At 36.7% G+C, this 25,053-nt stretch overlaps 3 protein-coding genes across 8 annotated transcripts in view; 1 reads left to right on the top strand and 2 right to left on the bottom strand.

The window, feature by feature from the left end:
- atp7b (ATPase copper transporting beta) overlaps nt 1–4,765 on the top strand; it is a 43,824-nt gene extending 39,059 nt beyond the window's left edge. For both annotated transcript variants that reach the window (XM_079628225.1, XM_079628224.1), the window contains exon 21: nt 1,379–4,765. In XM_079628225.1, coding sequence (XP_079484351.1) covers nt 1,379–1,616 — 238 coding nt within the window. In that variant the 3' untranslated portion in view covers nt 1,617–4,765. The remainder of the gene's footprint in view (nt 1–1,378) is intronic.
- b3galt1a (UDP-Gal:betaGlcNAc beta 1,3-galactosyltransferase, polypeptide 1a) lies at nt 3,476–20,184 on the bottom strand. Of its 2 annotated transcripts, XM_079628229.1 has the most exons (4): nt 19,914–20,151; nt 18,544–18,571; nt 8,117–8,303; nt 3,512–5,928 (listed from the first exon to the last, which is right to left on the bottom strand). In XM_079628229.1, exon 4 carries the CDS (start codon nt 5,777–5,779, stop codon nt 4,793–4,795), a length of 987 nt encoding a protein of 328 aa, XP_079484355.1. In that variant the 5' UTR covers nt 5,780–5,928; nt 8,117–8,303; nt 18,544–18,571; nt 19,914–20,151; the 3' UTR covers nt 3,512–4,792. The 2 variants fall into 2 exon arrangements, with proteins under 2 accessions (XP_079484356.1, XP_079484355.1); XM_079628230.1 differs by lacking the exon at nt 18,544–18,571 and having other exon boundaries at nt 3,476–5,928; nt 19,914–20,184.
- A 2,602-nt stretch (nt 20,185–22,786) lies between these two features.
- Nucleotides 22,787–25,053, bottom strand: part of xirp2a (xin actin binding repeat containing 2a) — a 38,641-nt gene continuing 36,374 nt past the window's right edge. For all 4 annotated transcript variants that reach the window (XM_079628220.1, XM_079628221.1, XM_079628223.1 and 1 more), the window contains one exon: nt 22,787–24,806. The gene's annotated coding sequence lies outside the window, so the exon portion shown is untranslated. The remainder of the gene's footprint in view (nt 24,807–25,053) is intronic.

Genomic DNA, 25,053 nt, shown 5'->3' with positions numbered 1-25,053 from the left:
TACCCATAAAAGATTAGGCAAAAAGATGACCAACTACTTCTGGCGAGATTCTGAAGTGTGTGTACGATGGACACTTTACTATCCCATGAGGCCACGGGAGAGGATTTATGAATGGTAGTGAAACGATGTACTGTAACTGACGCTAGTAGGGCACATGATAATGAAAACATGACGAATGTAGTATGTCCAGATTTCATTTATACTATATAGAACATACTTTTTTGGTGGTCGTGAAGTAATTACTTGTTCAAAATAAGTACCTGCTCAAGAGAGTATGCGATTTCGGACGCAGCCCTTGTTTTAATTTAGAAGCAAACTTAGCCATTTTTAACTTGAATGTGTTACATTATTACAATACAAGACCGTTTTCATCCCCGTCTTGTTTCATTCATCCAACAGCAGTACACAATCCAATGGCTAAATATGCAGTAATGAAGCACACAATCACTCAAGATGGTTTGCATGAGTTGTTAGCTTAACAAAATACTTACATCTGACTTTAGCATGGACTGTTAAAAAAAAGATGGATGATGTTTTTCCGCCTAGAAAATGTAGAAAAATACAAAATATAAAGCAAATACTCCTGCATACTCAATCGCAAGCACAATGTTTATATAGCATAAAATAACTAACTAAAACCAAAACTTATTGGAAAAACAAACACCTCAACATGTCTGTCTGTAAGTGTAATTGGACTTTTTAGTTTGGCTCGTGTCCCATTCGATTACATGGCGGGATTTATGACTTATACTGCAGCCAGCCACCAGTGGGCGAAAAAATTCTTTGGCTTAATTTTCAGGAACTTTAGGTGCGTTCATGCCATGTCGTAATTGCCATAATTACGAAATTCCAACTTGTAAAAGTGTAAAAAGAACAGCTTCGAGTGGAACGTCACGTAGTCATCTCGAAATTACAGTAATTAGGACATGGTGTAAACGCAGCATTTATTTTTTCACCACATTTGTAAAAGCAGACATTTTCAATTTGAATGTGCAAGACTTCCAGTGTCTGCCACTTCCAGTTACTTTAGCTGTACAAAAACAGTCCGTAATGCTGGTCGATGTTACAAAATGACATTTGTTATCGTATTATTTAAATTTATTAGCTTATTCATAAACACTTGTGCAAATAGTTTTACCATTTACTGCACTTTGTTACTCGTTATAGCAGCTAATCAAACAGAAGTCTTAATATAAGTAACTTGTATAACTGTGCACTTCACATGATGAATGATAATTCAAACTACTTATGCTCCATTTCAGTTAGGATACTGTCTCGGAGTGTAACTGCCCATGTTGAGGTTTTGGAACAGAGCTCTTCATCATTCCTATTAGCCTTCCCATGACACTGTAAATGTCCTTCTCTGTCTCTCTTTTAGCTACAAGAAAACATCAGTGGAGGAGTACGAGTCCAGAGCTCAGAGTCATAAGTTCAGTCTGAGTCCATCTCAGGTCAGCACCCACGTAGGACTGGAAAACCGCCGCTGCAGCCCTCTTTCATTCCGCCGAAGTATGGACCGACACAGGCGGAGCTATTCAGGCTCAGGCTCCTCCTCCCTGAAATCAAACCCCTCCACAACACAACCACACAGCACCTGGGGAAGGAACATTGTGTAAAGCAACTAGCCATGAGTAGACTTCATCAGATGACAGTTTGCTGAAAATATTTTTATCATAGAACGACATATAAATATAAAAATTTAAAAATGTAAAATTTTTATATAATTTTACAATTATAGATTTTTGATACTGTTATTTGGTAGCAGGAATTTAGCATGAGGATGGAAGCTTTCCCCATGCAGATTTCGCAACGGGTTCAAGTTGGTTGATTCACTGCCATTATGTGTGCTGTCTACCACCAATTTTACCCTTTTTAAGTTGTCTGCTGTCGATTTGAATCAGGATTAGTAATATCAACATTCTCTTTTTATTGCATCGGAGAATAGCAATGTACGCATTTGTGATCATGGATGTAAAACCAGTTTAATTTTGTACTAAAAGGGTCATGAAAAATTACTTAAAGCTTGTTTTCTTTAAAAGAACCTTACTTTTTTATACATTTAATGGCAGAATCTAGAAGTCAGTTTTCAATAATGAATACAGTAAGCACCCTTACATTGATACAATTCTGGCAACAATTTCTAAAAGCATTTGCCTACTAGATCAGATTATTTAACATTGCTCTCTGGTGGATTGGATTGATGGATCTGGTGGAATGGATTTATCGGTTTGTACAGTACAAGGTTGCACGTCCAGATTTTGCAGAGTTAGACGCGTTCTTCTGTCATATTTTTATTACCGGATTATTCCTAACCCTATCCGTACCCCTAAACCTAACCCTACCCACAAGTTATCCCTAAAACCAGAGGGAAATGATAGTTGGATAACACTGATGTAGAAGCACCTAACCCTGGTTGTAAGCCTAAACTTGACGTGAACTTAAACTCATAACCTTGTTCCTCAAATCTGATTGGTTGATTGGAATGTTGTTCCTGGATCAACAAAGATGGTTCTGCTGATTTGGCATTTCTTGACCAACAGGGGTCAGTAATGTTGAACAGTTGACAAAGGGCAGGGTTAGGTCCTGAGAGCTGCTGTCCTGCAGAGTTTGACGCTTTAATTTTAGAAGAAGTGGATATGTTTATTAAATATACAGTTAGCAGTGTAAAACGAGCCTGTCCATTAGTTTTTACATACAAAATAAAGTGCATGGTCCCAGCATGGCCTTATATGTGATATTTGTCACTAGTATTGCAGTTACATCATTACAATACAAGACAGTTTGAAGTTTTCATCTCCATCCTGTTTCATTCATCCACCAGCAGTACAATCATATGGCAATATACAGTTATGCAGCACACAATCACTCAAGATGGTTGTCAAAAATACATACTACTTGTAAAAAAGAAAAGTTCACATTTTTGGCCCAGTGATATTATATGGGGTTACTGTATGCTTGGATGACTAGTTCAAGCCTGCTGCTCAGATTCTCAAATTTAGTCGTATTGCTTATGTAAAGTGGTCATCATGAGAAATTAAATGTTAATTGTACCATTAAAACATACTGTAACTTTCTCAACTAATAAAGTATAAGGGTAAAAGAGAGGTTGGAAAATATCTATATGATATATTTTGGTGCAAAACCTTAGGGGACAAAATATAAACATAAATAACAAAAGAAAATGTAATATTACAACAACAACAAAAACACATGATATTAAAATATTATAAGAAAATATACAATTTTAAAATGAATGGTAAACTAAAAATTTAGCAAAAAAATAATACTCCCCCTTTTTAAAAAAAAGTGAGCATTGCATGCACAATTAAAGTGTGTATATACCATCTATTTTTGCATCATTGTTTCATTGTAACCTGAACAAAAGCAAAATAATGTTCCTTTACTCACAGTTATAGAACTGAGCTCTACTGCTTTGCAAAGGCTTTAATACACATAATAAATATGCATTCTTGTAGGTTAATCAGATATCATTCATTTTGAGAGGGATATACAGAATAAATGTAGTTTATGACAGACATTTGGGATAGTAAATTCTCATAATACTGTTAATTTGAAAGTTGGTACTATTATTATAAAGCAATTCACAGCGGCCTGGAATATAAATAATGGTTGTAAATATGCAAACCTGTTTAAAATCATTATAACCATTCAAATCCTTCAGTTGGACCCTACCCTACAGACTGACATCAGCTTCATGAGGATACAGACTATTGCTTTATCAGGGTGAAGGGTCACAAAAGGGCTTTTCACACTCCAATTATCCCCGGGTTATCCTCATTCTAAACCCTGCTTGTAACCCCGGGTAAAGAGACATTTCACATTTGTAATTTAGAAGCGAGATAAGTAAGCCTACCGCTTTTTACCCGAGGTTATGAAACCGTGCTCCGGTTTGAAATGAAGCAGTGATAGAAAGTTACGACTAGAGGTTTAGTAACAAACAGCCAATTGCGTGCCTCATATTCAGATTTGTACACTCACAGAAACACCGCACGACACGTTGTATAAACTGTAGGCAATGTTTTAGCGTTTGAGTGCGAAATGTCAAATGGTGACAGAAAGCACAACAATTTGAGTGAAGAAACCATCGTTTCATTCTTACCTTTTATAGTTTGAAAAAGTCCATTCAATACTAACTTGATAATATAGAATGCGCAAGGCCTTTATGCAAACAGGTCGCGTGCTGCGTGCGTTCGTCCATTGATAACCACAAATAAGAAAGGTTTAGGAATAGACCTCAAAGCAGCGCCATGTTTGATTTTTAACGGGAACGAAAGTGAGGCTGTGATGGACAGACATTCATCTCTTCAGTGGCTTGTACTGTTATTTAATGTGTTTTTGGATTGTTCTGCTGACGCAACAATGCAAAAATATAATTCCAAGAAATTTCAATAGACAAAATACAACATGAGCTGTGGAAAATTATAGTGACCTAGCAGCTATACAGCTTTTTACAGCAGGGGCAATTGAAAACACAGTAGCCTAAGCCTATGCCTCACAGCCTAGCTTTCAGACCGGTGGACGTTGGTCATGGTGCTGCTCTGAATAAGGTCTGTGTACAGTGTGAAACAACAGCTTATGAATACCCAGGGTTAATTGTTAAACGTGAACCAAGATAACACAGGATTCTGTTTCCCCAGAGTTTAAAATGACCCACGATTAACTATTTCAAATGTGAAAAGCCCTAAATAGTCCTGTAAACACCACAAAATAACCATGTTTTCAGTATCACATATTGGCTCAGGCTTTATCTATTTATTTAACTATCTATTTGTTAGCATTTGAGATGTTTCTTGTTGGTCATATCGTTCCATATCCTCAGTATCTCCTCTGGTGAAATCTGATGTACAGTCAACACTTTTCGGTAGCGGCATAGACTATAGGTCATTTTCCAGTGATTGAATCCATTGTTCTGGAAGGGCTGAATGCCTAGTTTCCGCAGGCACAGGCCCACGTACACGTCCTCCAGATGTAGGAGTCTCGTATGTAGGGAGGTCTTATAGAGCAGCTCCGCCATGTCTCCGGAGAACACGTATCCAGTCCCAGAGCAAAAAGCAGGGTACCTGCTTTCAGGGTAGAGCTCTCTAGACATGAACCACTTGCTGTGAACATCACGTATGGGTCCTCCGTTTATAACGCGACCCGTGAAAAAGCGGTGCCTTGGTTTGGTGTTGGGTTTCAGCAGGTTAAACACTAAGTTGTCCATGTTGACAAATATATCACTGTCGGTTTTCATGACGTACTGTGCATTTGGGCAGAATGAGGACACCCACCGCATCCCCATGAGAGTCTTCAGGGTCAAATTGTGGTAGGAATCCACAAAGTCCTCGACTAGGATGTCATGGAAGATCTGGCTCTCTTGTTCCACCATCTGGTTGAGCACAGGTTCAGTGCTGAACCCGAGAAGGAACAGCGTCACAATGTGGACATCGCCGAATATGTTCTCATCTCCCCACGTCTCCCGGATCGCCTGCCGGGCGTCAAACTCCTTGTGGTTGGTGCTGATGAGGAGGACAAGAAAGGGCGTTGTGCCTTCACATTTTTTTGGCTCATTGATGAGGAACTTGAAATTGTGTGGGTTCAGAGTACGCGTGCGGATATTGCTGAGCGTGTCGTTCTTCGAGAGCCGCGGGAGCGGTTTGCGGGCGAAGGTCATCTGACCCACGTAGGCGGTTGAGGGCCGGGAGCCGCTGAGATACCACAGAGCACTGGCCCAGCAGACCACAGTCAGCAAATACAGGCATGACACCTTGGATGGCATCTCGTCAGTGGCTGGATCACCTGCCAATCACACGCGTTCAGCCCACAGGCCAATCACGTGTAGTTATTGGGAAAACATCGTTGAAATGAGCACAAGCCCTCCATCTTTTGATGTCAGTGCTGGTGTAGTTTTGCTCAGATGTATTCGTTCTGGAAATACAAACATTACTCAACATTTTCCTCACGTACCAAATGCCACCAACTATCTCATGTTATTTAAATGGATATCCATGTTCTTTCATATGCAGTTATCAGTGTTGGGAGTAACGCGTTACAAAAGTAATTAATTACTGTAATGTATTGCTTTTTGCTGTAACGCGGTAATGTAAGGCATTACAGGGGGGGAAAAAAGTAATATTTTACTCGGTACAAATGTCAGTAACGCGCGTTACAAGCATTGTTAGTTAACCTGGAATAAAGTGGTAGTTTTTTTTTTCTTCATACAAATTCGCCAAAATCACAGCGAGATCAGCAGAGGAGAAACGTCCGCGCAAAATGTTTCACTTCCTGTACGTTAATCAGACAGAGCCGAGATGAGTGAGCCTGCAGCGGATAGTACATTCTCAATCTCAACAGCGAGAGAGGGAGTTTCTGCTTCCCAGTCGCAGTGGTCCAGCGCCGTTTCCATGGCAACTCTGCGCCGCGGCCGCTCCAGTGTTTGAAAGCGACATGAATGTTCAAAGTTCACGCGCACGGCCATTGATTAAACCACGTCAAAATCATGCAGCATTATCAAACATCTAGAATTAGAACATTACTTAAATAAAAATCTCATTAATATTAAATTATACATTTAAAACTGATTTTGGAGATCTATGACTCGTTCATAGACCAAATGGCCTATGCCCACACTACTGCAGTGACTCACAATAATAAAAAAAAAAAAAAAAAAAAAATTTAGCTTAGTTATTATTCATTAATAGTTATTTTTATTTTTGCTAAAGTTTAAGCCTAAAGTTTACCCCGGGCTTAAAGTAAAAAGATGTCTGTACCATGCGTCCATGCAAAGTACCATGGTTATATCTGAGGTAGTATGTATACCATGGTAATATGTACGGCAGAATGTACCATGGTTATATCTGAGGTACTAGGGCATGTTCATGTACCATGGTAAATCTGAGGTACCATACTATGTACCATAGTAACATACTGTACAGTATAGTACTTCAGATATTATCATGGTACCATGATAATATCTGAAGTACTATAAAGTATGTACCATGGTTATATCTGAGGTACTATGGTATGTACCATGGTAGGTACCATGGTAAATCTGAGGTACCATACTATGTACCATAGTAACATCTACAGTACCATGCAATGACCATGGTAGCATGATAATAGCTATCTGAAGTACTATATAGTATGTACCATGGTTAGATGTAAGGTACCATGGTACTACTATGGTATACCATGGTATGTACTATAGTACATCATGGTAAAATTTCTTATGGGTCCAAGCTCAGTCGGATACCACATCACCTTCTACTGGATGTGTAAGGAGCTAATTTAGCATCATACGCTACATTTAGATTGCCAAATCCATATTTGCAGTTATTTTGGTGAGAGTAACTTAAAAGTAATGCAATAGTAGTGTAATGCCTTACATTTTAAATACAGTAATATTGTAATGTAACGAATTACTTTGAAATGACAGTAACAAGTAATAAATAACGCATTACTGTTTCGAAGTAACTTGCCCAACACTGGCAGTTATTGATAAAGGACAAAGAAAGCGTTCTCTTTACTCGTTCTCATTCTAGATCGGTGGTTCTCAACCAAGTGGCCAGGACCCATTAGGGGCATCAGCAAACCTCCAAGGGATGACTTAAAATTATTCGTAGCACTTTATTTTGCAATCCTGTTCTAGATACTAGATACTAACCCTAAACTTAACACATGTAGTTACCTTTTATTAACCAGTACTTTCTTAGGTAAGTTCATGTAAGTGCAAGTACTGTAAATAAAGTACAACCAATTATTCAAATGAATAGATTATTATTAATACAATTTATATTAATAATATTACTAATAAATGAAAACAATCCAACTTTTAAATTTTTTAAATGCTTAAAAATACATAAAATCTAGAAATCATATATCCCCCCCCCCCTCTCCTAAGTATCTAACTATTAAGTATCTCTTTGTTTATAAAAACAATTAAGAACAAAACAGGTTTGTCATAATTCTAGTAGAAATAGAACTAGCCCATCTAAAATTGTGTTAGACAATGAGCAGACTGAGTCAAAATGGTTAAGAACCACTGTTCTAGATGTTTCTAGAAGCTTCTATACTCTTCCGATCTGCTGAGATTTGAATCCACTTCATTATGATTGACCTTCTAATCACTGTGGGTCATCACTGCATTGCGTCTGCTCCGACATCATGAATAAAGCATATAGGGTGGAGTGGATCGAGATGCTCAGTTCAGGTGCAGCAGGATGCCTCGGTCTGTAGGTCACAGAAAGCCAACTGTCCTCGGTATGGGGTTTGTCGTCTTCCCAGATTTTAGTGTGAAAGCGAATCTAAAATAGAAAAACAGAAAAATATAGAAAAAGTAAATGTATCTGAATGTTGTATGTACTGACTCTCTCTCTCACACACACACTGTACTTCATCGGATTTAATAGACAGATAATTCTATAAATATAATACTTAAATGTATGTGGGCTGTCAAGCTATTTAAAAAAAAAAAAAAAATCGAATTAATTACATGATGTGATAAATTACCCCAGAAAGATGATATAAAGTTATTGTGTTAAATGAGAAAAGAATCAAACAGACATTACAAAAAGTAGCTTTAGAAAGAAATATTTTATTTGATTCAACATAGAATTTATTACACAGACTTTTAGGCTACAACGGCCATGATTTTTTTTTTTCAGAAGCTGCATCTGAATTGGGATTTAGATATATATATACAGAGACCAAAACAGTTTGGTTACCAACATTCTTCAAAATATCTTCTTTTAGGTTCCACAAAAGAAAGTCAGTCATACAGGTTTGAAACAACATGAGGTCGAGTAAAAGAAAATAAACTGAATTTAAATTTTTGGGCAAACCATCCCCAAAATTAGCCTGGTTCTACCAGACTCTCGTACATTTCATTTGTACATATTTTACTCATTTGTACTCATTTTAGTCTGGACTCTCTCCATTGACAAGCGTTAACTTCCTTGAAGGCGGTACTCTGTTGAAGTTTAAAACTATTGGATCTGCCCAGAGTCACTCTGGATCTGCTATAACCAATCGCTGACGTTTGGTCGTGACGTATGACGACTCAAACTAGCGCAAGACCTCAACGTCATCGTTCTCAGACACTCCCTCTGTTCGCTGATTGGACCGATAAAAAAGTGATCGGAGAAAACTCAAGAATACACCACAAACCCAGATGTAGTACTGAAGGAAAAGGGAAATTGAGAGGAAGTATTTAGGAGGGCGGAGCCAGGCTACCCCTATAGGATTTTAAAAATAAATAAAACATTTATGAAATGATACTCTAAGTAATAAACTAACACTGCCAGTAAGTCACGGAGTCATTCATTCGTTCGATTTGTTCAAACAGTCTTTTCATTGAGGAATGAAGTGAATTAAAAATAAAATTTGAATAGCACATTTAAAAAGAATACTTTTAAATGAAATCCCCCGCAAAATGACACATAAACAGATGGTGCTGCGGGTGGGACTGTAAACTAAAGGCAGACCTGGTGAAAAGATCTATCTGTCTCCATTACAAAAGTGCACTTCAGCAGATATTATGCACCTGAAAACACAAAAGACGACAAACAAACAACATCAGCAGCAATTGTCTGGGAAGGATTCCAACAGCAGAGCCAGAGGCGATTTGCGAGTCCGTCCGCTCGCTCTGAACCTCACTAGGGAGAGAAAAGCGACTCATCCTTTTTTCTGGCCTGTTGGTAATGTTTCTATGAACCTCGATTAACCTTGGTTAGATACCAGAGAGACTGGGCCACTGCTATGTGTTCTGTGTTAGTCAGTATAAAGCATCTTAAGACACCAGGCATAATTTGCCACACCAATGTTATTTTAGTATCATAGATATACAGTGTACAGTACTATTATAGTTCTTTCTTAATATTCTGAATTATATTTTATTTTTTATTAGGTTTTAGTGTTTCGTTTTAGTTAACAACATAAACAAAACAAAAATAAGAAATACTGCCTTGGCAAATAGCTGGAAAAAAAACAAGTTTACTTTTTTAATATTTGATTTCAGTTAATGCTTATTTTATTTTAAGTAATGATTTTCTTTAAATGGTTTTAGTTCCAGGTAACGATAATAACCCTGTGCCACACATACTATCGATATTCTGCAATTTGGACTGAAGTGTTTCTTCTTGTGTCAATAAATAAAATATTTGAATAATAAAGGGGTACACATTGAATGCAACTTAAGTCACTTTGAAAATAAGAGTCTGCCAAATAATTAAATATAACTTAACATACAGTGCATATAAAAAGTCTAAACACCCTTGTTATAACAGCAGCTTTTTGTGACAAAAAATAAACAAAGATAACTAAAATGAGAACTTAAGGACCTTTAGGGGAAACTGTATGCAATGCTACAGAAAACTACAGTACAAACGACATTCATGGAAGGACAACAACCAACAAAGAACAGAGAAAGCACACTAACAAGACACACCTGGGAACAATCAAGGACTAATCACGGGAAAAACTACAACAAACTACAAACATGGCACTCAGGACAGGAAGTAAGATAAAAGTCTTACTAAAACAAACACTATGACAAAATTAACCACATATTTGTGCACATCGTTTTATAATTGAAGAATTAAGTAATGGCTGCTCAAAATTCAGCTTTGCCATCACAGGAATAAATGACATTAAAAAAATATTTTGAAATAATTGTTTTGTATTTTATTATATTTTATAGAGACAAACAGCACTCTCTGATCTAGACCTGTAAAATCAGGTTACAGGCATTTGATCAAATGTTTATTAATAGGTGTGTCAAATGTGATAGATAGAATTATGGGTTTTGGTCCTAAAAATAAGAAAAAATAAGGTGCAAGGGTCTCCACTATACAAACAATATTTTCTTCATCTTGATTCCCCCTACTTTGCATCAGATCAACACCAGCCTCTCTGTCCTTTTCTTTAAAAAGGTCAGATACATGCAAATGTCACAGTATGTAAGCTAAAGAACAACCTCTGAAGTGATTCACATTACTGATTTAGCAAGTCTGTACTTCCTGGAAGTGTGTGTGTCTGTGTGTGTGTCTGTGTCTGTGTCTGTGTGTGTGTGTGTGTGTGTGTGTGTGTGTGTGTGTGTGTGTGTCTCTGTGTGTGTGTCTCTGTGTGTGTGTCTCTGTGTGTGTGTCTCTGTGTGTGTGTCTCTGTGTGTGTGTGTGTGTGTGTGTGTGTGTGTGTGTGTGTGTGTGTGTGTGTGTGTGTGTCTGTGTCTGTGTGTGTGTGTCTGTGTCTGTGTGTGTGTGTGTGATGACATCCACACAAAGATGCCAATATTATAAATCATACTAGGTGAAAATGTAAAAATGTAGAAAATGTTCTGTAAATGGTAGGTTTAGGGGATATAAATAAAGTTTGTACTGTATAGAAATCATAGTCTATGGAAAGTCCCCATAAACCATGAAAACCCAATGTGCATGTTTGTGTGTCTCTCTCTAGCAGCAAATTTGCATATGCATGAAATTGTTTCTGGGTCGTTAACCATTTCCTCCGAGTATATCCTTGTGAAAACAACGTGTTCTTAATTGTATTGAATGTGCACTCCGAGTGTACTTCAAATCATAAAAGTATATTAAAAAAACTGTTATTATATATTATTGATGAAATAAAATGGCACTTAAAGAGAATACTTTCATGACTCAACACACTTATGCACAGTTTAAAAAACATAAATTTTTAATAATGTCAAATTTAAAGGTTTTACTTTAAAGTACTTTTAACATTAAATCAGTGTTTTGTACATGCTTTAAAGAATTACACTTGTCCGAAAACATTACATTTAGTTCACAGTTAAAGGGTTAGTTCACCCAAAAATGAAAATAATGTCATTAATGACTCACCCTCATGTCGTTCTAAGCCCGTAAGACCTCCGTTCATCTTCGGAACACAGTTTAAGATATTTTAGATTTAGTCCGAGAGCTTTCTGTCCGTCCATTGAAACCGTATATACAGTATACTGTCCATGTCCATAAAGGTAATAAAACATCATCAAAGTAGTCCATGTGACATCAGTGGGTTAGTTAGAAGTTTTTGAAGCATCGAAAATACTTTTTGGTCCAAAAATAACACAAAATAAGACTTTATTCAGCATTGTATTCTCTCCCGGGTCTGTTGTGAATCTGCGTTCAGGACTCCGCAGTGACGCTGCTGACGTAAGACGCTGATGACGTGTTATCTGGTGCGCCCGAGCTTCGTTTACAGTCTGAGGGAGACGCACGCTATATTCAAGCTATTCTACATTGTTTGCGTGGATATCATTTTTTTAATGGTGCGTAAATGTGCATGTCGCGGATGAGACACTTTTACAGCGTGCGTTTCCCTCAGTCTATAAATGAAGCTCGGGCGCACCAGATAACACGTCATCAGCGTCTTACGCCATCAGCGTAACTGTGAAGGATTGACAACAGACCCGGGAGAGAATACAATGCTGAATAAAGTCTTATTTTGTGTTATTTTTGGACCAAAAAGTATTTTCGATGCTTCAAAAACTTCTAACTAACCCACTGATGTCACATGGACTACTTTGATGATGTTTTATTACCTTTATGGACATGGACAGTATACTGTATATACAGTTTCAATGGAGGGACAGAATGCTCTCGGACTAAATCTAAAATATCTTAAACTGTGTTCCGAAGATGAACGGAGGTCTTACGGGCTTAGAACGACATGAGGGTGAGTCATTAATGACATTATTTTCATTTTTGGGTGAACTAACCCTTTAAGAATTTTCTTTTAGATTACTTCCAGAATAAGAACTCATTTTAAAAGTATGCTAAAGTGTACTTATCTTTCGCAATATGCACTGCTGTGTCCAGAAATATAGTTGGATAGTTCACCCCAAAAATGTAATTCTGTCATCATTAACTCTCATGTCATTCTAAACCCATACAGTGTGACTTTGTCTGCCCAGTCAGTTAACAACTTCACTAAATCAATTATTCCTTAAGCACTCCTTTAAAGTCCACTAAGCACCTAAAATGACCGAGACAAATCAGACACAAGTATTTGTTATATTTAACAATAATCTTTAAAACCCCTCACCGACCACAAAACAAGGTGTCTGTTACAACCCCTAAAGTAATAGAACCAGGCCTCTAGTTGCCATGGATTTTTGACTTAAAAGAAAGCAGAGCTCATTTGATGTCACTTGAATCAGGCCATAGGATAGACCCATAGCTCTTAAAACAGACTTTCCTGCATTTATTTATAGACGAACTAATGAACATGCATCCCAGGACATACAGTACGTGTTATTACTGTCTGGTATGGCGTCTCTTGTATTGCATTTTGTTCTATGCATGCATCATGATAGAATTATTAGATAATGCATCCTATTCTACTCAGTCGAATAATCACTCGAGACTTGTACAATCATGCATTTCCCTATGGTCACCCATTCTTTTATAGTGCTTTTGCCTATGTATCAATTCTGTGATGAATGTGTTATTATTATTCGATTAAAGGGTAACTGTCGCCAAAATTGAACCTAGGCTATTTTTGTTATTCTACCCGAGTCAAACTTTAGAGTAAAAGCATAATTATAATGGAAACGGCACTTTTAAGATTGACCGTAATTTCGTTTTTAGCTCAAAATGCCTTTTGAACGGGAGTGCTAGGGGCAGTTCTATGATAGCATCATATCATAGCTATTTTTAAAACACTAAGGCGGCTCGACACAACATAAAACTGTGCTCGAAGTATCACCAGGGGCTCTACACATGAACTTGAGCATTGAGCATTGTGGTTTTGCACGACTCACTTTATCAGTTAGTTAGTGTTTACGGTGGCTGGAATTTTGTCAGTCAAAAGTAGCCGATCTCCGAATGCAACGTAATGAACTGACTCCATATGTGGAAATGTCATGAACTTGTAATCCAATGAAAAGCATGGTAACTTAGATACTTAGAATTTATATGGAAACAAGCTTTAGGAGCTTTCCATCTTTACTCTCCTCATGTTACGTTGCATTCGGAGTTCGACTACTTTAGACTGACAAAATTCCAGCCACCGGAAACACTAACTGAAAGCGAATTGTACAAAACCTTTCTTTTTAGTAAACTTTGTGTACACAAACAATGTAGACAATGCTTCGAGCACAGTTTTATGTTGTGTCGAGCCTTCTTAGTGTTTTAAAAATAGCGATTTTGATGCTATCATAGAAGTGCACTCCCATTCAAAAGGCATTTTGAGCTAAAACAAAAATAGGGTCAATCTTAAAAGTGGCGTTCCATTATAATTATGCTTTTACACGAAAGTTTGACTCGGGTAGATTAACAAAAAAAGCCTATAGGTTAAATTTTGGCGAGAGTTACCCTTTAATTAAGATCACATATATATATATTTTTCTGGGTATCTACGAATTTGTATTTTGATGATCGTGTATATCATATGTTTATGCCTATTCAGGACCCAATCCAGTTACATATGCAAAGGCCCTGTAAGAACACAAAGAGCCATAAAACTTTCCCGCCGAAAGCTTAAGTACGATTGGCTCACTAACCCCAAGGAGGACAGGCCATCCTCAGAGATTAAAAGCCTCCACACCTCTCTCTCTTCCCGCTTATGCTGGTTGCTGTACGTGTGTGGGATCGGAAACGTGACGGCAGGCCCAACACATCAAGCCATGTGCAACTTCCTCGACCATGACAGAGTCGAACTAACCGCGCAAGTTCATCATCATATCTTCTTCATTCATTCAACAGCAGAAGAGATCGATTGCAACTTCAACACCATCGACTCACGGAATCAAATTAAATCAGGAACTTTACAAAACTGCTTCAACTGCAATGCAAGTATCGTACAATTAAATGGTTGATGGTTCTTTCCATGGTTGGATGAATATTTTCCATAGCATCATTCCCCGTTTCCGTTTTCATTCTGTCACTTACCATTTTGTATGTGTGATTGTGTGTATGTATTTGTTTAGATTAGTTGTGTTTGTGATTTAGTTAATAAAACTTGTGCACAATACATATTTGTTTCTGATTCTCTGGCCATGAAAATACCCTTTTCTTAAAATGAATGAATAATCAAAAGTGTTACCTGGACGAACTGATTAATAGTAGCCTAATTGAGCTAGTACATCAAGTTAATTAGATTAACAGATTCAAATATTCATAATTGATCATAACAAGTTATGATTAATTATTAATATTTCCTCTTTGAGCTAATTAGTTACACAACAAACTGCATACAAAGGACTGTGGGATATCATATGCAGCGAATATAATATAATAATCCTATGGTATTTTCATGCTGCTTTTTTGTCCTTTTAAAGTGGTCACATAAGTTGAAGGGAGGCGACTAGTCCGAACCCATGAACAAATACAAAAATACAACAATAAAGACTTTAACAACGTGACAAATTCACCAGCAGTGGTAACACGAAGCAAAGCTAGACAACGGGAACATGAGGACTACCGGTATATTAACACAAAGACTAATGACAAGATACACATGTAAGTAGGGGGCGATAGGACCAAATACTAATTTTGTGTTATTTTATCTAATTTCTGTTATTAAAAATAAGAAAAAAGAAGCAAATTACAAACAATAGGACAAATACAATTTAACAAAAATATGAATTAAACAAATTAAGTTTTTCCAAGTACAACAGGCCATGTAGTTAGAACATTAGTACAGAAATTTAATAATCAGGTGTAAAAATATTGTATAGTCTGCACTGTATAAATTAAATATAAATGTATACTTATTAAAGCTTAAAAAAGTTATTCAGTCAAAAGCAGTAGTGGAAGCACATGACCTGATCATATGAGGGGGCAAGGAAATCACATGACATGACAATGAGAAAACTTCAAAATAAAAGTCATGAAAACATGACAGTGAACCAACAACCATAACAGAAGCACAATCACCCAATTTTCCAATTTCTTTAATTCGTTCATTCTCCAATTCTTTCCATGGCAGAAAGAGCCATGGGCGGTTGGAATGATGTGATGAGAGTAAATAAATGATTACCAAATTTTCAATTTTGGGAGAAGGAGAGAGATACTGAAGAAAGAAATATTTTGTTTTCTTAGCTATATGCAATGTATTCTGGATATATTTGGGGTCATAGCAGCATTACCAACTGTTACTAAATACAAACTGGATATTTACATACAGACACTTCATATTATTGGCAAATAACAAGACAGGCAGCTGAATACTGATGAATGGGGATTATGTTTGAGACTCTAGCAGACATAATTTGATCCACATATAACTTCCACTGACCATTACTGCTACCACTATTAAGCTGTACTAAAAGCACTGCAAAAAAAGCTATCAGTATTATTATTTTTTTTCAGTCAAAATATCTCATCATATTACAATCTTAAAACGTATACAAATTTAACTGAATGTTTTTTTTTTCTTACTCCACTGGCATTTTTTTTTTTTGGTATTATTATAAAAAACAAAAAACAGTCAATGTTGTCTTGGTCTCTTCTCTTTCTCTCTGTCTGACTGACTCTGTCTGTTATGAATTAAAGTTAATAATGTCTGCCAGAGACTAAACCATATTTCTCGTTTCAATGGCTGCATATTTGTCATGTGTATAATTGTGTTTGCTAATGTAAGGCTTTCTGTGATTTGCTGATCTATAAACAGATTCTGGAAACTGATTCTCTCACTAATACATCTTTAGACAGTGTGTATGTATCCTTCCTGGCACTGGCTTCAACAGCAATGGCTGTCATGTATATAATTAAATGATATAAAATTATATATAGTAATTTCATACTCTCTAAAACCCTTCTGAAAATGCATGTTCCAAATCAAACCAGCTCAGGATTATTCAATTGAGTTTATGAGTTGGAATTTGAAATTATTTGGGCAGGGGACATTTACATAGTTACCAGGTTTAAAAATAAAAAACTAAGTGAATAATGCAGATGTGTTGTATGATTGTTTACTAGCATATTGTTAGTAAATAATATACAATGACCTCTGATAATAAAAAAATGGAAATTAACACATTAGTCCAATAAATTCCATTAGTTCTAATCCCACATTTACATTTAGCAGAGCTGAAGTAAAAAAAGAAAGAAAAGTAAATCAATAATAGGCAATGAACCAACGAGTCTCAGCAGGCGACAAACGTTTCATGGTCAGAAGCACTTTCTGTCTCAATACTGATGAATGTATTTTCTATTATTGGTAGCCTGTTGGGTTCTAATAAACGCTTTGATATACATCAGAACTGTTTCAACGGCAATTTAGAAATAAGATACTCTCCACTATTTAAATATTTATGTGGATAAGAAATGCTTAAACAAGAAAGTGTAATTGGTATGCAAGTGGGTTTTTCTCCCTTAGCTCTGAGAGAAGCTGCTCTACTTAGAAATCTCACACACTCACTCACACTCACACTCACGCATGTTTTATGAGGACTTCCCATAAACATAATGATTTTTATACTGTATACAAACAGTATATTCTGTCCCCTAACTAAACCCTACCCCTAAACCTACCCATCACAGAAAAAGTTCTGCATTTTTATGTTTTCAAAAATAATAATAAATAAAAAAACATGATTTAGAAGTCGTTTTCCTCATGGGCACCAAACAATGTCCCTACAAAGTAAAACATTTCTGGTATTACTGTCCTCGTGGGAACATTTGGTCCGCAAAACGTAGGGTTTACCAAAACACTAATACACAAACACACACACTAATACAATTAGGCTACATTATATTACCAGTTCTGCAGTAAACGTATTCGTCAGCAAGAGAAAGTCGGGGAAAATAAAGAGGAATGGGAATTGATACCTTTCACTTCACAATAACTATGACATATCACTATAAAAGTAAAAACACACTGACAGATGTGATCAACATGGAGAAAGTATAATTTGAATGCAACTCACTCTCAATAATGTATGCATTAAATCATTTTGCTATAAATGTGCAATCAAAAAATACATTAGGGGCTCAGACAGATGAGCTATATCAGGGCCTCAGGGCGAGGGACATACGCTATTAAGGGCCCTAAATATTTACTGTAAAAGTCCAATTTAAGTCATACTCTCAGATACCTTTTGGAATGTCATGTCATGCCTGCTTACAGGGATGAGAAAGCTTAAATTAGCTACAGTACAACTTTAAAATACCCATAAAAGTTTCTTGATTCCCCAAAAGCACTTAATCAAAAGCATGTCAATCACCCAAATCATGGTAAAAAAAAAAACTGACAGCATGCCAATAGCCTTGTGAATAAATAATCTCTACAATAAACAAAAAGTAACAGGCTGACAGAGGCCAGATCTGTAGGATGGCCTCCATTCAAACTGCACAATATGATGCATAGCAGCACTCATTTCAAAAAGCTCCATATACAGTACCTAGTGTCACACAACAACCTCAGCATCTGAAATGTAAATGTGGCCACCAAACCCTACTCCTTGTAGATCTAATTTGAACACAAAACTGTCTTCACAATATTGATTATACTATTGACAATGTGTTGCTTTCCCATCCTGTCCTCGCCCTAGGATCTACACAAAGACTTAAAGAGATAGTTACTCACCCTCGTCTTGTTCCAAACTTTCTTTCTTCTGCGAAACACAAAAGGAGATAATTTGAAAATATTTTTTACGCATACAATGACAACCAATGGGGTCCAATGTTGAACTAATAAAAAAAAAAAAAAGGCAGGTTTGTAATGACACATGAGGGTGAGTAAATGATGACAGAATTTTTGAGTAAGGTGAACTATCCTTTTAAAGCCTCATCAAATACGAAAACACTTTTCACAGGGTTAAACCATGTCAATGTTGATGGAATAAGATGGTTTATGTATTGTGATTGTAAGAATCACACACTTTCAGGTAAAATGTTTTTTTTTTTTTTAAAGAGACTGAAAAAGTTGTAGGAAGCCTAATGGTGGTGGTGACGTTTAAGTGACGTTTAGCTTTTTGCTTCTGATGATTGTATTTAGGCTTCAAAATTCATAAAAGTTGTTAATTTGTGAAGAGTATAGTGATTATCTGTAGTTGTCCAAAAGCCAAAGAAAAAAATCCTATTGGGTTCTGGTTGAGGGAACCAGACTTCAGGGTTGGCCTACAAAAATACATCATCACTGTCTTATTTAAAAAAGACTATTTTGTAGGTTTGAAATCAATGCAGGTGAATTTGACAGATGTGATGCACTTGTTTTTAGATTTAGTTTACACTGGATTTAAATATGTGATTGGTCCCCTTGGTTATTATTCATGAGAAGGCAATGCCATTACCCTTTAAAAAACCTTTAACAAGTCAAACTATGATCCAATCTAAAGATGAAGTACTAGTATCACCTGATAAATAATTACTAGTAAAACTGGAACAGGTATCAGCAACAATTGCAATAGTTAGGCTACTAGTCAGTAGTTGTCAAAATAGTGAATCATTATTAAAATAATTTGGTAGTAGTTACCAGTGACAATTAAACAGTCACCTGTCACTAAAAGGATAGTGTGAAAGTAGCAAAGGAATAAGTAGGCTAGTTAAAAAAATATATACATAATTAGGCTACTAATAAAAGTATAAATACTAAATAGATTAAATAGAGAGTAGCCTTGTTGGAAGTGCTAATCTAGTGATTATCTACTAGGCCTTTATACAGTATATATTAAATAATAGTATTTTTTTGGACTGCATGCTAGTGATTTATATAATAGCAACATAACAATTTTATAATATTTACGAATGAAAATAGATGTCTGCTGGTCTCTTGATAACAGATCACAAAATATACGCAGAGAATGCTTTGTGCATCGCTCCTTTCACCCAAAACCACAAAAATAACATCACATGATCATTGTAGCGCTGCTCCTCTCACCTTAAAGAAAAGGACGCTCTACAAACGCAGCTCGACACACTCGGTAAACTAAAACGTGGCAATGTGAGGCAACCTACCTTTTCGGTCAGATTATCTGCCTTGGTGAAATCCAGCCATTTGTCTGCAAAGCACAAAGCGAATGCACTGTAGTGAACGAGCAAGCGGTCGAATGGTTGCGAGGTGGTGGTGCGCTGCATCGGGAGAGCGCTGTCCAATCAGCAGCCCGCAGGAGGCGAACCAGTGCCAGCCAACCGGTACTGCTCATTTGACCAACCTACACCCTCACTTCATACTGCAGCCTCTCTCTACAAAGACATCAGGTGAAGATGACGATTGCTTTGATAAGGCAAGGCTGATAACTGGATTCATTTACCTTTCATTGTTAAGTAACCAGATAACACTTAAGTTACGACATAATGTAGGCTAGGCTATAGCCAATTAATATATTAAAGTTACATACAATTCTAACTATATTACTGTAGCCTATATCAATGCACGTATTTGTAAAAAAAAAAATATATATATATATCTATCTATATGAAGCACAGTAATAATAATCACAGGTGCTTTTCACCAATTCGTTAGCAACTATTAACGTTACTCGGCCGCCATTTTTTCAGACAAGTGCTTTTCTAATGTACAAGGATACAAAGAATAAGGATACAAGTTGTATTTTATTATTTTAAAGAAGTGAATGCTGTGGATTAAAGTCAAAGACTATAGATATGATTAAGTGTCTCTCTAGCCTAGATTCCCAAATGCCATCGGTGCAGACACCTGGCTACTCTGAGGTAGGCTAATAACGCGATTTCATTTTAAGGGATATAATATTTCACCCAAAATAAAAATTTAGGCATCATTTACTTACCCTCAAGTTGTTCCAAACCTGTATGAATTTCTTTTCTTTTGCTGAATATGGTTAAACAAACAATTGGTGGCCATATGGAAAAACAAATTACAATGGAAGTCAAAGGGGTCAATCATCTGTTTTGTTCTCATTCTTCAAATTAACTTCTTTTGTGTTCAGCAAAATAAAGAAATTCATACAGGTATGGAACAACTTGAGGGTGAGTAAACATGGACACAAATTTTCATTATTGGGTGAACTATCCCTTTAAGAAGCATATTGATTCAAGTCATTGTAGTCATAGGGTGCTTCTAATTTTTTATTTGTGCATCCCTTTCCTCGCGTCTCAGCTTCACCCCCTGTAGAATGCAAGGAAAGAAAATGAGGGCAGAGGAGTCGAAGGAAAGCTTATTTGTATATTGGTATATTTGTATATTGGATTGTATATTATCACTCGGGCAACACTTCTACGCATCATGAGCTGCGCTCGAAGGATCTGCCCTTAAAGTTTGGTTATTTATACGTCACGCCCACAGACCGTCGACTAAACGTCAGCTGCATATAGCACACAAAATGGGAAACACTTTGGTTTTTGAATTCTCCAGGATTTTCAGAGACATGTGTGTTGTGTGACAATAAGCGCTTATCGGGATCAACAAAATGCTGTAGCCTATTTAAGTATGGGAAGTTCACAGCATAATTGTTTAAGTAAACTTGCACAACGTTCTTGAATGAATTGCACGCTGTTATCATATGGACATTGACTTTAATCTAGTATCTAGTGTACCAGTCGGGTTCCGCAAGTAAAAACTCCAGTAATTTTCTCTGTAGGGAATTTTTTTTTTACAATAACTTATTAACCTTTAAAGACAACCTTACGGTGAGCTACGATGTATATTCGATAGTATTTTCTTCTGTTGAAGCTGTTAGCTTGTGTTATTTCAACTTAGTTTTAAAACAATAATTTTTAACAGTGGAATTTGTGGGTAAAAACTACATTACCCATGATTCTGTACAGAAAATTGAACAAATTAGAGTCGAAACAAACCGAAAAATCTCTTAGCTCCGCCCACCCCCATGAAGCACCTCGCATGACGTAATCGAGTCGGTCTCCACACTCTCTCAAAATACTTAAAAATATAGGCTGTTTATTTAGCAAAAAAAATTAAAATATAGCCTATAGTTTTTTATATATAGGCCTAATCAACATTTTTAAAGGAGTTGTTTTATTTTTCTCCATTGCTGTTTGCAATTCTTCATGGGATTGTAGTTCTTTACCTCAACAAAGCCGTTAAAGGATTAGTTCACTTTTAAAGTGAAAATTCTGTCATCATATACTCACCCTTAAGTTGTTTCAAACCTGTATGAATTTCTTTCCTCTGCTGAACACAAAGGAAGATATTTAGAAGAATGTCAGTAACCAGACAGTTTCTGGTTCCCATTGACTTCCATAGTATATTTTTTTCCTACTATGGAAGTCAATGGGAACCAAAAACTGTCTGGTTACTGACATTCTTCTAAATATCTTCCTTTGTGTTCAGCAGAGGAAAGAAATTCATACAGGTTTGAAACAACTTAAGGGTGAGTATATGATGACAGAATTTTCATTTTAAAAGTGAACTAATCCTTTAAGTGCACAGTCTTGTACCTTTGTATTTTTGTCCCATTTTCAAAAACGTTTTTTAACAAACGTTTTTTTGCTTCAAATCAAAGTTTGTTGTGATTCACATTGTAGCTGGTTTGCTTGATTCATGGCTTAAAACGCTTCAACAAAGAAACCTTTTTTGAAATCTTAATGGGAAATGAATGGAAGAGATCTTCCGGAATCAACACAGCTGAAAAAGTTGGAGGGCACTAATGCACTCTATTCACTGAAATCTTCTAAAGCATGCCTGAGTTTCCAAAAGTAACCAAGGGGGGCAGTGCTTAACTATAAAGCGTTATCTTGTAAAATAATTAGCTTCAGGTTTTAATTTGAATGACTATTTTTGGATTGGTGACTCATTTACAAAAGAACTTCTGAGAATCTTCTTTGGCTATACATGGATCATTTCATATGAAAAATACAGAACATACTGATGAAACAAAAGATAATACTGATAATTCCAGAAACATGGTTTTTATTAATTGTCAATGCATTAGCACTAGCAGTATAATGGAAACAATTAGCTCCAACCACCTTAAGACAGACAACCTGTCAAAAATTCTTTCAAACAAAAGCAGAAATCATAACCCCCTATGAATGTTCTATAAAGAAAGTAAAAGAGTCTCTGCAAACACAGACACAGAAAAAGATACATGAATTCTGAATTAAATGTTTACAGCAAAAAACAAAAAGAATCACAATCATATTTCCCAAATTTGTCTTGCACACCAGGTGCTTTCAATAAAGCTTTTAAAAATGATCAAAATGCAGTTAAATGTGCTGCCTGCTGCGAGCGGAGTATAAAATACAATACAAGCATGCTAACATTCATCTCTCCATGAACAGAGCTTTGGGACTGTTCTAAGGGATGTTAACAGAAACTTTGATTGTGTATAAATGAGTGTATGGCAGATTAAACAGAGTGTTCATTCCCCCCCCCCCCATCAGTCATCATCATAATATCGGTTCTGTTTAATTTGATCCTCTACAGACAAGAAGTGATTTTCATCCTGCCAGAGGCTACTGGCTTCACTCAGCAGCCCAGCAGCTTTGGTGTCATCTTCATCGAGCGGATTCTTCTTCGTTTCCGCCTCAGTATGTTGGCCCATCTCCCCCTTTGATTCTATTCCAAAATCCAGAAGGTCATCCAGCTGAGATGAAGCTGATTCCTTGCTATTAATGTCATCCTTAAATTCAGGAAACAAACTAGAACTGTCACCAAAACCTGCAAATATATCATCTAGGAAATGTGAGGCACTACATGTTTTGTTGTCATCTGTCTCTGTGCAAACCAATGTTTTGGTAGTGGGATGTTCTTGTTCTGCCTCTTTCATGTCTTGGGAGTATTTGGCACATGATATGACAGAGCTGTCCTCTTGAAGTTTTTGGAAAATGTCAGAAGCCCTGATCTCACGGTTGACCTCTTCTTTAAATGATTCATGAGAAGAAAGTGCCCCTGAGGAGGACAAGTCCAGCAGCTCTGGTGTTTCTTTAATTTCAATAATTCCTGGCAAACTGGCCTTGTTGTCCAATAATAGGTTACTGTTGTTGTTATTATTGTTGTTGTTTGCATTGCCATTGGCTGTTTGGCCATTTGGTATTTCACCATCTATCACTGTCACTGTTAGCTCTTCTCCCTCATTCACTTTCATTTCACTTTCCTTAGCACCATTTTCATCAGTGTTTTTTGCATTGTCACTCTCCTCATCTGCGTTCACATCCTTAGTTCTTTCTGCAACTCCATTCTCCATTTCCTCCTCTTTTTGACCATTTGTCTCCTTTTCTTCTTTTGCCTTCATTGCCTCATTATCTTTCTGCTCTGTGGTCTGCTGGCTTTCGTTTGAGGGCTCAATGGCTTTGCCTGTTTCACTGGCATTCTCTGCCCCAGCTGTTTCAGTGTTTGGTGTCGGCTCCTCTGGCTTTTGAGTTATTTTAGCATCTGTAGATGACTGTTCTGGCATATTTATCAGTGACACAGGCCCTCCATCATTTTCTTTGGGCCCATTTTCAGCTGCGTTTCCACTAGTAATTGCGGTTTGCCTCTTATTTACTGCTGGATCATTATCCTCTTTACCTGAAAGTTCTGATTCAACTTGAGGAGGCCAGACAGGTTTGACTACCTTTATTTCATCCTCTAAATTAAATGGCTTCTTTGGGGAATCACAGAGGGGCGGCCACACAACTGCCATTTTATTTGCTTGCTTCTTTATGTCATCATTCAACTTTGCTTGAGTCATATTCTCTGTACTGTTGGGGTCATTTTCTTGAGGGCTGTGAGTTACTTTGACATTAAAATTGACAGGAGGATTGTTTTTCATGTTAGTTGTTTCTGCCGAGTTGTTCTGATTCTTTGTACTCCAAAGATCTTTGTGGGGCCTTTCTCCAAACCCTTCATCATAGTTGCCTTTAGACTTGAAAAGTTGTTTGTAGTGTGGCTTGCAGTACATTCGTCCATGGAGAGAAGCATAGTTTCCAAGACTGAAGCAGAGAGATAAACACAAATACGATTTGAATTTGCAATGTGGATCTGAAGAACTAGATAGCTGTATATTGTATTCTGACATTACAAAAACTCACATATTCATAACTCTCCACAGAAAAAATCATACAAGCTCACTCAAAGTATTCAAATCAAATCAAGTTACAAATCATGGTGCATTTCACCAAGAACTTCTTCTCACTTGTTCCATGCTGTAACACATTAAAATGTGGAAAAACATCTAGG

This window comes from Phoxinus phoxinus (genome assembly GCF_949152265.1).
Source record: "Phoxinus phoxinus genome assembly, chromosome: 11".
Classification (NCBI taxonomy): Eukaryota; Metazoa; Chordata; class Actinopteri; order Cypriniformes; family Leuciscidae; genus Phoxinus; species Phoxinus phoxinus.
The sequence above is the reverse complement of the archived record's forward strand: the minus strand, read 5'-3'. Positions and strand labels throughout refer to the sequence as shown.